The sequence below is a fragment of the Calidris pugnax genome, unplaced genomic scaffold, assembly GCF_001431845.1.
Source record: "Calidris pugnax isolate Ruff unplaced genomic scaffold, ASM143184v1 scaffold194, whole genome shotgun sequence".
Lineage (NCBI taxonomy): Eukaryota > Metazoa > Chordata > Aves > Charadriiformes > Scolopacidae > Calidris > Calidris pugnax.
The window spans coordinates 263,064-276,272 of record NW_015090923.1 but is presented as its reverse complement, the minus strand read 5'-3'; the positions used below and the strand labels follow the sequence as shown (position 1 = coordinate 276,272).

General features: G+C 50.1%; 1 protein-coding gene across 2 annotated transcripts in view; it reads right to left on the bottom strand.

The window, feature by feature from the left end:
- TIMM17A (translocase of inner mitochondrial membrane 17 homolog A (yeast)) overlaps positions 1 to 13,209 on the bottom strand; it is a 14,886-nt gene that overhangs the window by 1,523 nt on the left and 154 nt on the right. Inside the window, exons 2-5 of one of the 2 annotated variants that reach the window (XM_014951324.1) lie at positions 8,087 to 8,186; positions 6,382 to 6,445; positions 2,536 to 2,664; positions 1,382 to 1,492 (exon numbers count right to left, since the gene is read on the bottom strand). In XM_014951324.1, coding sequence (XP_014806810.1) covers positions 1,382 to 1,492; positions 2,536 to 2,664; positions 6,382 to 6,445; positions 8,087 to 8,186 — 404 coding nt within the window. Of the gene's footprint in view, positions 1 to 1,381; positions 1,493 to 2,535; positions 2,665 to 4,120; positions 4,185 to 6,381; positions 6,446 to 8,086; positions 8,187 to 13,209 lie in introns of both variants that reach the window. The other variant, XM_014951325.1, reaches the window with a different exon arrangement.

Below are 13,209 nucleotides of genomic sequence, written 5' to 3'. Positions count from 1 at the left end.
CTTTTGATGCAGCCCAGGATGTGATTGGCCTTCTGGGCTGCAAGTGCCCCCTGCCTGCTCATGTCCAGCTTCTCGTCCACCAGAACCCCCAAGTCCCTTTCCTCAGGGCTGCTTTCCAATCCCTCCCCCCCCAGTTTGTATTGGTGGCGAGGATTGTTCCGGCCCAGGTGCAGAACCTTGCATTTGCTCTTGTTGAACCTCATGAGGTTCACCTGGGCCCACCTCTCCAGCCTGTCCAGGTCCTTTTGGGTGACATCCCGTCCCTCTGGTGTATCGACAACACCACACAGCTTGGTGTCGTCCGCAAACTTGCTGATGGTGCCTTTAATCTCCCTGTCTATATCATTGATAAAAATGTTAAACAGTATTGGCCCCAGCACGGCCCCTTGAGGAACACCACTTGTGACTTCCTTCTTGCCCTCCAGTTGAACTTAGCCACTCTGTAAAGGGTGGCTGTACTTAGCCACTCTGTAAAGGGTTACCCACCGTAACTTGCCCGACAATAAAGCAAGCCAGTGAGACGGAACAAATCAGTGCGGAGTCAGCTCCCCGACTCCTCCTGCTGCCGCTCTGCTGGAGGGAAGCAATACATTTACTGTGTGCCAGGCCCAGAGAAGAAATCCTAACAGGTAAACCACACCCTTCCTCTAAAGCAGCTTCATTTGAAAATGGCTGGGCACGAAGGCCAGGAACTCTTAGGATTTTAAATGGAACAAAGAACATCAGGCAACAAACCCGAGAGGAAGCCTCTCGGGAGTTAGTGGCTCGTCACTAATCCTTTCCACTGGTCTTTTTGCTCAGAATTCCTCCCAAAATAAGCTGGGGCAAGAGGTACAGAGTATTTTGTGACATAAGTAGTAACATAAATGGTTCCTGACTCGGCTGACACCCCAGCTTATGTTAAAAAAACACAAAAGGGATCTAGTTTATGAAGAAGTTAAGAAAAAAAACGCCACCACTCCCACACCCCCTTTGAAATGTTTTATCTGTTATTTGTCCACTGATCTCCATCAGCCCATTTAAACCAGTGTCTATACTGGGACACAGCCCACAGCAGGCCCTTCCCCACAATCTGCACACCTCCTGTGTCACCCTCCATCGACTAAACTCCTGCTGCCACCACCTGCCAGGCTGTGGGGCAGCCCCAGGGGACAGGGCAGGATGGCAGGGACGTCCCTACTTTCAGCCCTGGGTCCCCAATTTCAGCCCCACAACCTCCAGTTGCCCACTGGGATGGAGCTGGTGATGCTCTGGGCTCCTCCTGGGCTTCCTGCAGCCTCAGAAGCTGGTGGAGCAGCCGTGCTCCATGGTGAGACTGAGGTTGGTGAGTAATGGCTGTGCTACAAGAGCCTTCAGACACCGGAGCGCGGTGGTTCCTCACCGTTGGGGAACTGTGTGGAGGCAAATCTTGTCAAGAGAATACCAGCTCCTTCGATTAAAGCCAGGAGAATTCCTCCCATGGCAGCAGATCCGACCATGGCAACGGGGCCATCTGCAAATAAAAAGCACAAAACACTTTTTTTTTACTTCTTTGGTGCATTATTTTGCATATTATAGCTCTCTCCCTTCAGTTATTATCTCTCTTATAAGCAGCCTCTGAATTTTGCATCCGTTAAGCCTCATTAGCATCACCAACAAAAGGATAATTACTGGGCAACTCCCCTCCTCTTCCTCAAGGAAACAAAGGAACGGGGTAATGTCTGAGAACATCATTATTACTTTTATAAGTGTGCCAGGTGGCCCAGAAGGCCACCAGCACCAGGAACAGTGTGGTGAGGAGGACTCGGGAGGTGATGGTCCCCCTGGACTGGGCACTGGTGAGGCACCACCTCGAGTGTGTGTCCAGTTTTGGGGCCCTCACAACAAAAGAAAAGGACATTGAGGGGCTGGAGCGGGTCCAGAGAAGGGCAACGGAGCTGGTGAGGGGTCTGGAGCACAAGGAGAAGGGGCTGGAGAACTTGTGAGGAGCAGCTGAGGGAGCTGGGGGTGTTCAGCCTGGAGAAAAGGAGGCTGAGGGGAGACCTTCTGGCTCTCTCCAACTCCCTGAAAGGAGGGTGTAGCCAGGGGGGGTGGTCTCTTCTCCCAAGGAACAGGCCATGGGACAAGAGGAAACGGCCTCAAGTTGCCCCAGGGGAGGTTCAGATTGGAGATGAGGAACAATTTTTCCACAGAAAGGGTTGTTAATCCTTGGAATGGGCTGCCCAGGGAAGGGGTTGAGGCCCCATCCCTGGAGGGATTCAAAAGCCGGGTTGACATAGAGCTTGGAGACATGGGTTAGTGATGGGTTTTATCAGTTGAGCTGATGGTTGGACTCAATGATCTTGAAAGTCCCTTCCAACCCAGACAATTTTATGATTCTATAAGCACAGGACAAAAGTTTCAGATTATCTTTCTCTTCAGTATCCACTCTTCAATTTCCCTGAGCAAGTAAATTCCAATTTGGGTATCGCAGACTGTTGTTTCGCTGTAACGATGAGTACATTTAGAAAACAGAAGTTTTTCAATTAACTTCCTCCCCAGAGCTCGGGTTCTTACTTCTGGCAGCCAATATGGCTCCGGTCAGGGCCCCGCTCGTGATGGAATTCCACGGATCTTCTTTCCCTCTCATTCTGACCATGCTGCAGTCGATCATGGAGAAGAGCCCTCCCCAGACAGCAAAGCTACCTGTTAGAAAATAAACAAGAAACAGTTTGGAGAAAGCAGTTTGGAGCCACTCGTGCTGCAGCCACGTAATCAAGAGAAACTGCTGGTTTCAGACATGGAAGTACACACAAACTCCCAAAGAACTCAAAATAGATTAAAATCAAGACTGAGAAAAATTCTCAATTTGTGGGGTGACACACAAATTACACATATTTTATATATAATCCTACTAATTTATAGTTAATGACAAGAAGCTTAACAAACAGTGATCATAATGGAACTTCCATTCCAATAAAGCCAGATGAGCCCAGGGAACTTTCAAATTTTTCCATTTCTAAACATATTTCCACATAGAGAATGATGCAGAGCAATTTTGCACCTTATCCTAATCCAGTCCCACCCTGGGCAGGGACACCTCCCACCAGCCCAGGTTGCTCCAAGCCCCCTCCAACCTGCCCTTGAACCCCTCCAGGGATGGGGCAGCCACAGCTTCTCTGGCCAACCTGGGCCAGGCTCTCACCACCCTCACACCAAACAAGTTCTTCCCCACAGCTCAGCTCCTCTTGCAGGGAGGTCCCTCTTGCAGGGTCAAAGACCCTGCAAGTCCCCTCTTGCAGGGTCAAACCCTTCCCCCTCTTCCTAGGGCTCCCCTCCCTCATCCAGAGTCCCTCCCCAGCTTTCCTGGAGCCCCCCTCCTTGAGGGACTGGAAGGGGCTCCAAGGTCTCCCCGGAGCCTTCTCTTCTCCAGGCTGAACCCCCCCAACTCTCTCAGCCCCCCCTCCCAGCAGAGGGGCTCCAGCCCTCCCAGCATCTCCGGGGCCTCCTCTGGCCCCGCTCCAACAGCTCCATGTCCTTCTGCTGTTGGTGGCCCCAGAGCTGGAGGCAGCACTGGGGGGGGTCTCCCCAGAGCAGAGGGGCAGAATCCCCCCCTCACCCTGCTGGCCACGGGGCTGGGGATGCAGCCCAGGGGTGGGGGGTTTCTGGGCTCCAGCGCACGTTGCTGGGGCCTGTGGAGCTTCTCACCCACCAACACCCCCAAGTCCTTCTCCTCAGGGCTGCTCTCCAGCCATTCTCCACCCAGCCTGGGTTTGTGCTTGGGGTTGCCCTGACCCAGGTGCAGGACCTTGCACTTGGCCTGGCTGAACCTCATGAGGTTGGCACGGGGCCACCTCTCTGGCCTGTCCATGTCCCTCTGGATGCCATCCCTTCCCTCCAGCGTGTCACCACACCACACAGCCTGGTGTCACTGGGAAACGTGCTGAGGGGGCACTCAATCCCACCCTCTGTTAACCCTGGCTTATCACACCATGAACAGAAGCACCTTCCCTCCCCACCTGAACCAATCCTGGATGCAACCAGACCCACATTTACCTCCTGCCTGGACTCACAAACCCCACTGATCTGCCCCACAGCTCTTGTCCCACATTATGTTCCCAAACTGGGTTATCTGCCACCAGGCAAGCACAAAATTAATTACCTCCCAGTTGTGGAGCTCTTGTTTTAATTGCTGTCAGACTTCCTCGCAGCCGGTGGTTCACACCCTACAATAAAAGAGAAATGACAGTTAAAAGAGTGAAGATTCAGACAATCTGTACAGAGCAAAAACTTGCCACAGGCCCGACATATTTCTAAGTGCCCTCAAGAGAGGAGCTGATAAAAACTGTTTTACACATCGCTTAGTATTTACCACTCCCTCGTAATGTACCCATCAACTACAGAAATGAATTACAGCCATCAGGCATTAAATAACTTGAGTGTAAAGTCTGAGTGGCCTACTGGGGACTAAAAGAGACATTTATTATTTCTCTGCTCTGATCTGCTGCCCAGTCACCTCATGCAGTTGGCACAGGAGCCACCAGCAGAGCATGAGGGGCAGGAAACCATGGGGAGGAGACTCTGTGGGGAGAACAGGGAAATCCACCCAACAGGAGTCCCACGGGGCCGTGCGAGAGGAAACCCCTTCTGTTATATCCCATTTCCATCAGTATTTCATCTATTTCAGTACAAGCCTCTCTCAGATCCCCACATCCCCGGAGGGCTGGGCTGGACTGGCAGCAGGAATCTCACTGGTTGTCCCCAATTTAGTCATTTCTGGTCAGGTGGAGGATTTAATCCTTGTCCCTCAGCCCAGTCTCGGGAGCTAAGGGAAGTGAGGAATTCAGCTTCTGAACGTGGTGCTGAGCCTTCCAGAGTCTGGTGCTAAACACGTCACCCAGGACCCCACAGAATTATCACTTGGGACTCTCCTGTGCTTTAAGGAGATTTAAAGAACATACACCCAAGTTTTATTTTTGATACAAGCACTCAGAAGCACAAACAGGTTTATTTAATAAGTCTTAAGCAAAATTAAGAATATAGTTAAGTCTATAATCCTTTTCAATTTAATTGTCTGCAGGATCTGACTAGTTTGGAAACAGTTATTTACTTACAAAACTTACCTCAAACTTATTAAGTGTCACACAAGTAACACCAAAAAACTCGACAAAAATCCCTTTTTTTGCCAGAGAAAACCTTTTAAAACTTTCTAAAATGTTTAAAAAGGTTTCTAGTCAAAATTTGGCAACAGAAATCCTGAAAGTAAAACTGACTTGAGCATCAACTCAACTTCAGCTTTCACGCTGACACACACTTCTGCATTTAAACAAAACCCAACTATCAAAAAAATCTAGTTAAAAAAGAATGTTAATAATTAAATAAGAGATTTATTAAAGAAAATAATGCCCCCTAATATAAATCTGGAGGAGAAAAGATTCTGGCTTTGTGTCTTTCCATTTGTGAACTGACACACACTTCTGCATTTAAACAAAACCCAACTATCAAAAAAATCTAGTTAAAAAAGAATGTTAATAATTAAATAAGAGATTAATTAAAGAAAATAATGCCCCCTAATATAAATCTGGAGGAGAAAAGATTCTGGCTTTGTGTCTTTCCATTTGTGAAAAGGGAGGGAGAGGGGTGGCCAGAGCAGGGAGAACAGCCCAGGCTCCGCGTCTTTATGTGCAGACGGAATCAAAGGCTGAAGATCAGCCAAAATGGACAAATTCTGCTGCACCCTCCACTTCCCCATCCCGAGGGAGATGTCCCTCAGCCAGGGTCCCACTGGTGTCACCAGATCAAGCAGGGAAAGCAGAACTTCTACCCAGAAAGACAAAGGAGCCATCTGGATCCTGAGCCGGTCACCAGATGTACCCCCCGGTTTGGATTAATGACAGGCAGGTCATTAATTACTCCCACTCCAGCACAGGGATGATTTCTCCTCTACCTTCAGCTGGTCAGACTCACTGCTGACGGGGAGAGAAAGCAGGATTCCTCAGGGCTGCTCTCCAGCCATTCTCCACCCAGCCTGGGTTTGTGCTTGGGGTTGCCCTGACCCAGGTGCAGGACCTTGCACTTGGCCTGGCTGAACCTCATGAGGTTGGCACGGGGCCACCTCTCTGGCCTGTCCATGTCCCTCTGGATGCCATCCCTTCCCTCCAGCGTGTCACCACACCACACAGCCTGGTGTCACTGGGAAACGTGCTGAGGGGGCACTCAATCCCACCCTCTGTTAACCCTGGCTTATCACACCATGAACAGAAGCACCTTCCCTCCCCACCTGAACCAATCCTGGATGCAACCAGACCCACATTTACCTCCTGCCTGGACTCACAAACCCCACTGATCTGCCCCACAGCTCTTGTCCCACATTATGTTCCCAAACTGGGTTATCTGCCACCAGGCAAGCACAAAATTAATTACCTCCCAGTTGTGGAGCTCTTGTTTTAATTGCTGTCAGACTTCCTCGCAGCCGGTGGTTCACACCCTACAATAAAAGAGAAATGACAGTTAAAAGAGTGAAGATTCAGACAATCTGTACAGAGCAAAAACTTGCCACAGGCCCGACATATTTCTAAGTGCCCTCAAGAGAGGAGCTGATAAAAACTGTTTTACACATTGCTTAGTATTTACCACTCCCTCGTAATGTACCCATCAACTACAGAAATGAATTACAGCCATCAGGCATTAAATAACTTGAGTGTAAAGTCTGAGTGGCCTACTGGGGACTAAAAGAGACATTTATTATTTCTCTGCTCTGATCTGCTGCCCAGTCACCTCATGCAGTTGGCACAGGAGCCACCAGCAGAGCATGAGGGGCAGGAAACCATGGGGAGGAGACTCTGTGGGGAGAACAGGGAAATCCACCCAACAGGAGTCCCACGGGGCCGTGCGAGAGGAAACCCCTTCTGTTATATCCCATTTCCATCAGTATTTCATCTATTTCAGTACAAGCCTCTCTCAGATCCCCACATCCCCGGAGGGCTGGGCTGGACTGGCAGCAGGAATCTCACTGGTTGTCCCCAATTTAGTCATTTCTGGTCAGGTGGAGGATTTAATCCTTGTCCCTCAGCCCAGTCTCGGGAGCTAAGGGAAGTGAGGAATTCAGCTTCTGAACGTGGTGCTGAGCCTTCCAGAGTCTGGTGCTAAAAACGTCACCCAGGACCCCACAGAATTATCACTTGGGACTCTCCTGTGCTTTAAGGAGATTTAAAGAACATACACCCAAGTTTTATTTTTGATACAAGCACTCAGAAGCACAAACAGGTTTATTTAATAAGTCTTAAGCAAAATTAAGAATATAGTTAAGTCTATAATCCTTTTCAATTTAATTGTCTGCAGGATCTGACTAGTTTGGAAACAGTTATTTACTTACAAAACTTACCTCAAACTTATTAAGTGTCACACAAGTAACACCAAAAAACTCGACAAAAATCCCTTTTTTTGCCAGAGAAAACCTTTTAAAACTTTCTAAAATGTTTAAAAAGGTTTCTAGTCAAAATTTGGCAACAGAAATCCTGAAAGTAAAACTGACTTGAGCATCAACTCAACTTCAGCTTTCACGCTGACACACACTTCTGCATTTAAACAAAACCCAACTATCAAAAAAATCTAGTTAAAAAAGAATGTTAATAATTAAATAAGAGATTAATTAAAGAAAATAATGCCCCCTAATATAAATCTGAAGGAGGAAAGATTCTGGCTTTGTGTCTTTCCATTTGTGAAAAGGGAGGGAGAGGGGTGGCCAGAGCAGGGAGAACAGCCCAGGCTCCGCGTCTTTATGTGCAGACGGAATCAAAGGCTGAAGATCAGCCAAAATGGACAAATTCTGCTGCACCCTCCACTTCCCCATCCCGAGGGAGATGTCCCTCAGCCAGGGTCCCACTGGTGTCACCAGATCAAGCAGGGAAAGCAGAACTTCTACCCAGAAAGACAAAGGAGCCATCTGGATCCTGAGCCGGTCACCAGATGTACCCCCCTGGTTTGGATTAATGACAGGCAGGTCATTAATTACTCCCACTCCAGCACAGGGATGATTTCTCCTCTACCTTCAGCTGGTCAGACTCACTGCTGACGGGGAGAGAAAGCAGGATGCCCTCAGAATGTGCTCTCAAATGGTTTTACTCACCACTGGGGAATTCCTGAACCCCTTGATAGCTTGGAAAATGCCACCTCCTATCGCTCCCATCGTGAAAGCACCTCCGCAGTCATCTACTATCCTCCAGGGACTGGAAAGGAAAATAAAGATGGAAATGCTAAATTTCATCCCTTTAAACCATACAAGTAACAGCAACGGATTCACCACTCGAGCACTGAGTGTAACTGGAGTGAAAATCAAGCCTGTGTTGTCTCACACCCAGCATGCTGAGCAGACATCACCAAAACACAGGGAAAACAGCAAAACAAACTCGAGGTTTGCCAAGAATCTACCAACCCGGCTCCCTTGAGTTCCCTTTCTATATCCTCCCTGAGCTCCCTTTTTATATCAAATATACAGAAGAATTGCCCAAACTCCTCACACAAGGCAGAAAGACCTATTTCCACCATGGAAAACTTCTGCAGAGTTCTGGCTCTGCCCTACTTACAGAGCATAAATAGCTTCACATTTATTGTTCCCATTTTCCTTCTGACCTACGGAAAACTTCAGTGGCAAATGAAACGAGACTTGGTTCACAGCTGGCACAAAACCCCGCTTTCCTGGATTACTCCTGGTTTTCTTTAGTTCTGGTTATGCAAATGAGAGGCTTCAAAGTCAGCTTTTGTTAAAGGGAAAGGGTTTTTTTCCTGGTGCATCCTGGATCTCTGAAATTCACTCGGCCAAAACACAGACCCAGTCAGAGACGGCTGCAATTCCTGCCTCCGATGACATGAAGAATCCAATATTTCCAACCAGCACGGAAAAGGTTTGGAATGGAAAGAGTAACGCCCTCGCAGCAAACACTTTCAACACCAGGGAGATGAGCTTTAATTTGGGGTTCAAAATCCGTTGCCCAACACTAGAACTCTCCGCCACCAACCCGAACTCCTAAACCAGGTGAGCACTAACCTGGTAATTAACCTCTGTTGTTACACTGCTGGTAATTTCGAAGCACAAAATAACAAAGCTATTGTGTTTCTTTCATCTTCTATCTAAATCTTACAGCAGAAGCCAAGCACTCAGGTGACTATAACTCCTGCGCTGTCAATAGTCAGAAAACTGTGCAAAAACCAGATTATGACACCGCGCAGGGTGACAAAACTGAACTCTGTGGCACCCTCAGGTTAGCAAATCACAGCTACGAGCATCCACGTGCATTCCCCATCGCACTCTGAATGTCACGTTTCTGTTCACGAGGGCTCCCCACAGCATCCAGCTCCTCCACAGAGTCACAGAATGGTATGGGTTGGAAGGGACCTCTGGAGATCACCCAGTCCAACCCCCTGCCAGAGCAGGGCCACCCAGAGCAGGTTGCACAGGAATGTGTCCAGGTGGGGTTTGAATGTCTCCAGAGAAGGAGACTCCACCACCTCCCTGGGCAGCCTCTGCCAGGGCTCTGCCATCCTCACTTGGAAGAAGTTGCTCCTCATGTTGAGATGGAACTTCTTATGTTGAAGCTTGTGCCCATTTCCTCTTGTCCTGTCCCTGGGCACCACTGAAAAAAGACTGGCCCCATCCTCCTGACACCCACCCTTGTAGTATTTATAGGTATTGACCAGATCTCCCCTCAGCCTTCTCTTCTCCAGACTAAAAAGCCCCAAGTCCCTCAGCACCTCCCTATACGAGAGATGCTCCAGGCCCCTCATCATCTCTGTAGCTCTTTGCTGTCCCCTCTCCAGCATCTCCCCATCCTTCAGGAACTGGGGAGCCCAGGACTGAGGGTACATCTGCACTGATCCCTTTTTAATCTGCCACTTTCCTACTCCACAGAACATGCTAATCCTCTTCTGCTGCGAGGGGTGACAAACACCATCTCTTTTCCCCAGACCCCTCGCTTTACTGCGCATTTTGTCACGAGGATTTTCATTTTGTTTTTTTTTTTAATTCCTGCAAGTAGATCCCAAACTGGCAGTCCCTCCTCCTACACCTTCTCCCAGGCTCCTCACTTCCCTGACCTACTTCTGCATCCCTCCCTCCCTCCCTCCCTCCGCAGCCGCGTTAACGAGAGCGTGGCCCGCTCTGCACGCCTTCCCAAGGCAGGCAAATTGCTTGTTTACACACGTGGCATCGGTTGCTCGCTTCACTTTTCCATCCCAGCATCACCAGGTTGTTCCAAAGGCACCAGATCCCCACCCAAATGTCACCAGGGATATCCCCAGTGACAGCCACATCCAGGTCACAAACCCACAGCGACTCAGAAACCAGCAGGATTGTACATTATCCCTCCTCACATCACCTTCCCTTTTTATTGCCCTGCCTGTAACACACTTTCATCTCCTACTCCTGACAAATCCCCTCTGGCTTTGAGTAAATTAAATAATTTAGCCCCGCTTCACATTTGATTTTCCTTCCCCTATTTCCTGCATTTAATGATCAGAAAAAGGTTCGAGGCACACTGTTGTCAGAGATGCCGAGATGAAAAGCCACAAAGTCTTTCTTCTCGGGGCTTTTTTTTTGTTGTTTTGTTCTTCTCCACATCTTCTGTCCAGATTTTGATCTACCCTGTTATGAATAAAACATCTCATCACAACCCTCTTCCTTCATTAGCTTGTGAACAGCGATCTTGTTAAAAAGTTTTCTGGAAATCTAAATAGTAAAGTGGTTTTCCTTTACCCACAAGGTCAAAGAATTTCAGTTTAGCAAATTATGACTGTTCTTCACAGAAGCTTTGCTAATTAGACCCCAATCACCGAATGCTTCCCTAGATGTTTTCCATCTTTAACCCTACTTCGGATGTCAAGCTCATTAGCTGTTACCTTTGGGGTTCTTAATTTTCCTTTTAAACCAGCCCCCAAGCCTCTGCAGGAGCAGCTTTTAAACGAGAAAACGTCTTTGATACCAGCACAGTCAGTCGGTGTGTCAGCTCCTTTGAACTCCTGGACAGACGCCGTGTGTATCTGAAAACTGACACAAACCACCCCCCAGTCCCTGGCAGTGCTCCACCTCAGCAGAGGGAACAATCGCAAGAGAATAAAAGAGATTATTCCATTATTAATTTGGCACTTTCTACCAGCTTTATGTTACTGGTAATTGTTTCCCTGACTTTAAGGGGAGCCTACACGCAAGGTAAGGTTGGGTTCCTACTCCCGATGGCAACCGAGGTCGCTTAGGGGTGAGGAGAGCAGAGGCCAGGACTTTGCTTACGCCATGGCCCCGCTGACGGCAGAGGCTGAGGATCCCCCACACCTCAGAGGGAGCTGCAGGGACTCCCTGCACTGTCTGGTTCAATAAAAAGAGGAGAGGGTGGCAGGGCCGGCAGGGCAAGGCTCCACGCCAGCCCAGACCACCCCTGAGCCGAGACCCTCGCTCCGAGGGGTGAATCGTCCCCCCGAGCTCCACGGCTGCCTGCAGCCCTCCTCACGGCCAACCAACGGCCAGAGTCAGAGGCCACCACGTTTTAAAGCATTTTAAATAAACAAAGCTGCCTCTTCTCAGCACCGAGGGCTCTGCGGGGAGCCAGCCTGGTACCAGCTCTGCTGTACAACAGGCAGCACTTCATAGAATCATAGAATCATTCAGGTTGGAAGAGACCCTTGGGATCATCGAGTCCAACCATCTCCCCTACTCTACAAAGTCCTCCCCTACACCATGTCCCTCAGCACTGCATCTAAACGGCCCTTAAACACAGCCAGGGATGGGGACTCCACCCCCTCCCTGGGCAGCCTGTTCCAATGCCCGACCACTCTTTCGGTGAAAAATTCCTTCCTAATGTTCAATCTAAACCTCCCCTGTTGGAGCTTGAAGCCATTCCCTCTCGTTCTATTGTTAATTACCTGTGAGAAGAGACCAGCACCAACCTCTCTACAGTGTCCTTTCACGAAGTTGTAGAGAGTGATGAGGTCTCCCCTCAGCCTCCTCTTCCTCAGACTAAAGAGCCCCAACTCCCTCAGCCGCTCTTCATATGATTTGTTTTCCAGCCCCCTCACCAGCTTCGTTGCCCTCCTCTGCACTCGCTCCAGCACCTCCAGATCTCTCTTGTATTGAGGTGCCCAAGACTGGACACAACACTCGAGGTGTGGCCTCACCAGTGCTGAGTACAGGGGCACAATCACCTCCCTACTTCTGCTGGTCACACTATTTCTAATACAAGCCAGAATGCCGTTGGCTTTCTTGTCGTCAAACCGCTGTGACATGCCAGCCCCACCTCTGCCTCCCCGTCAGCTGCTTGGGCCCTTCCCAGACCACGCAACGACCCGTGCTTCTAACGAGGGCAACTGGGATGCAAACTACAGCCAGGTCCTCCAGCGTGGTCACACCGCTCCCCGAAACAGCAGCTCCCGGGGAGTTGAACCCCCCCCACGTCACCGCAGGGGGACAGAGATAACGGGGCCACCAGCAGCAAACGGGACAAAACAGCCTGGGGCACCCCCAGCTCCCCCCCAGCTCAGCAGCAACACGTCCCCGTGGCACAATCCTGCTGCAGGGAGAACGAGATTATCTGGGGCCCACAGCAATCGATCAATAAATAAAACTTATTTTACTGATGTCCCGAATTTTGTGCTCTGGAAAGGCAGAGCTGACATTTACGGAGAAACTTAAAACGTGGCAGCAGAGCAATCTGCCAAGCTTTGGGAAAAGCCCTGAGAAATCACAGATCTGTACTTGTAGAGGCTGCACACCTAATCCTGAGCCTAATCTTCATTTCAATGTTTTATTCCTACAAATAAAACCTTTTGAGTTGCAACCAAGGCAGCTGCGGACGTTTACAAAAGACGATGGGTATGAGATGCCACCAGCTCGGTGGGGCGAGCAGGCCTGTGCCTCCGGCCTTGTGGAACTGGGAGAAGGAGGAGGAGAGAGTCACCGGGCCCTGAGGGGACACCGAGGGGACGACGCGGCCCCGGCCCGGCAGCGCCTCCGGCCCTCGGAGGCCCAGGCGCGGTGCAGGCCGCAAGGCCTAACCGCCAGACCGGTACCTCCCCGCCTCAGGGAGGCTCCTCCGGTGTCGGTACCGGCGGGGCTTTGCCCCCCCAGGCCCCGAGTCCCGGGGCAGCCCCTCAGCCGGCGCGGCCTCCCCCGCCGCTGCTCCCTCAGAGGGGCCCGGCCAAGGTCACACCCGCCCCGCTCCACCGGGGAGCGCCCGCCCCGCTCTCTCCTCACCCCCTTCCCTATCT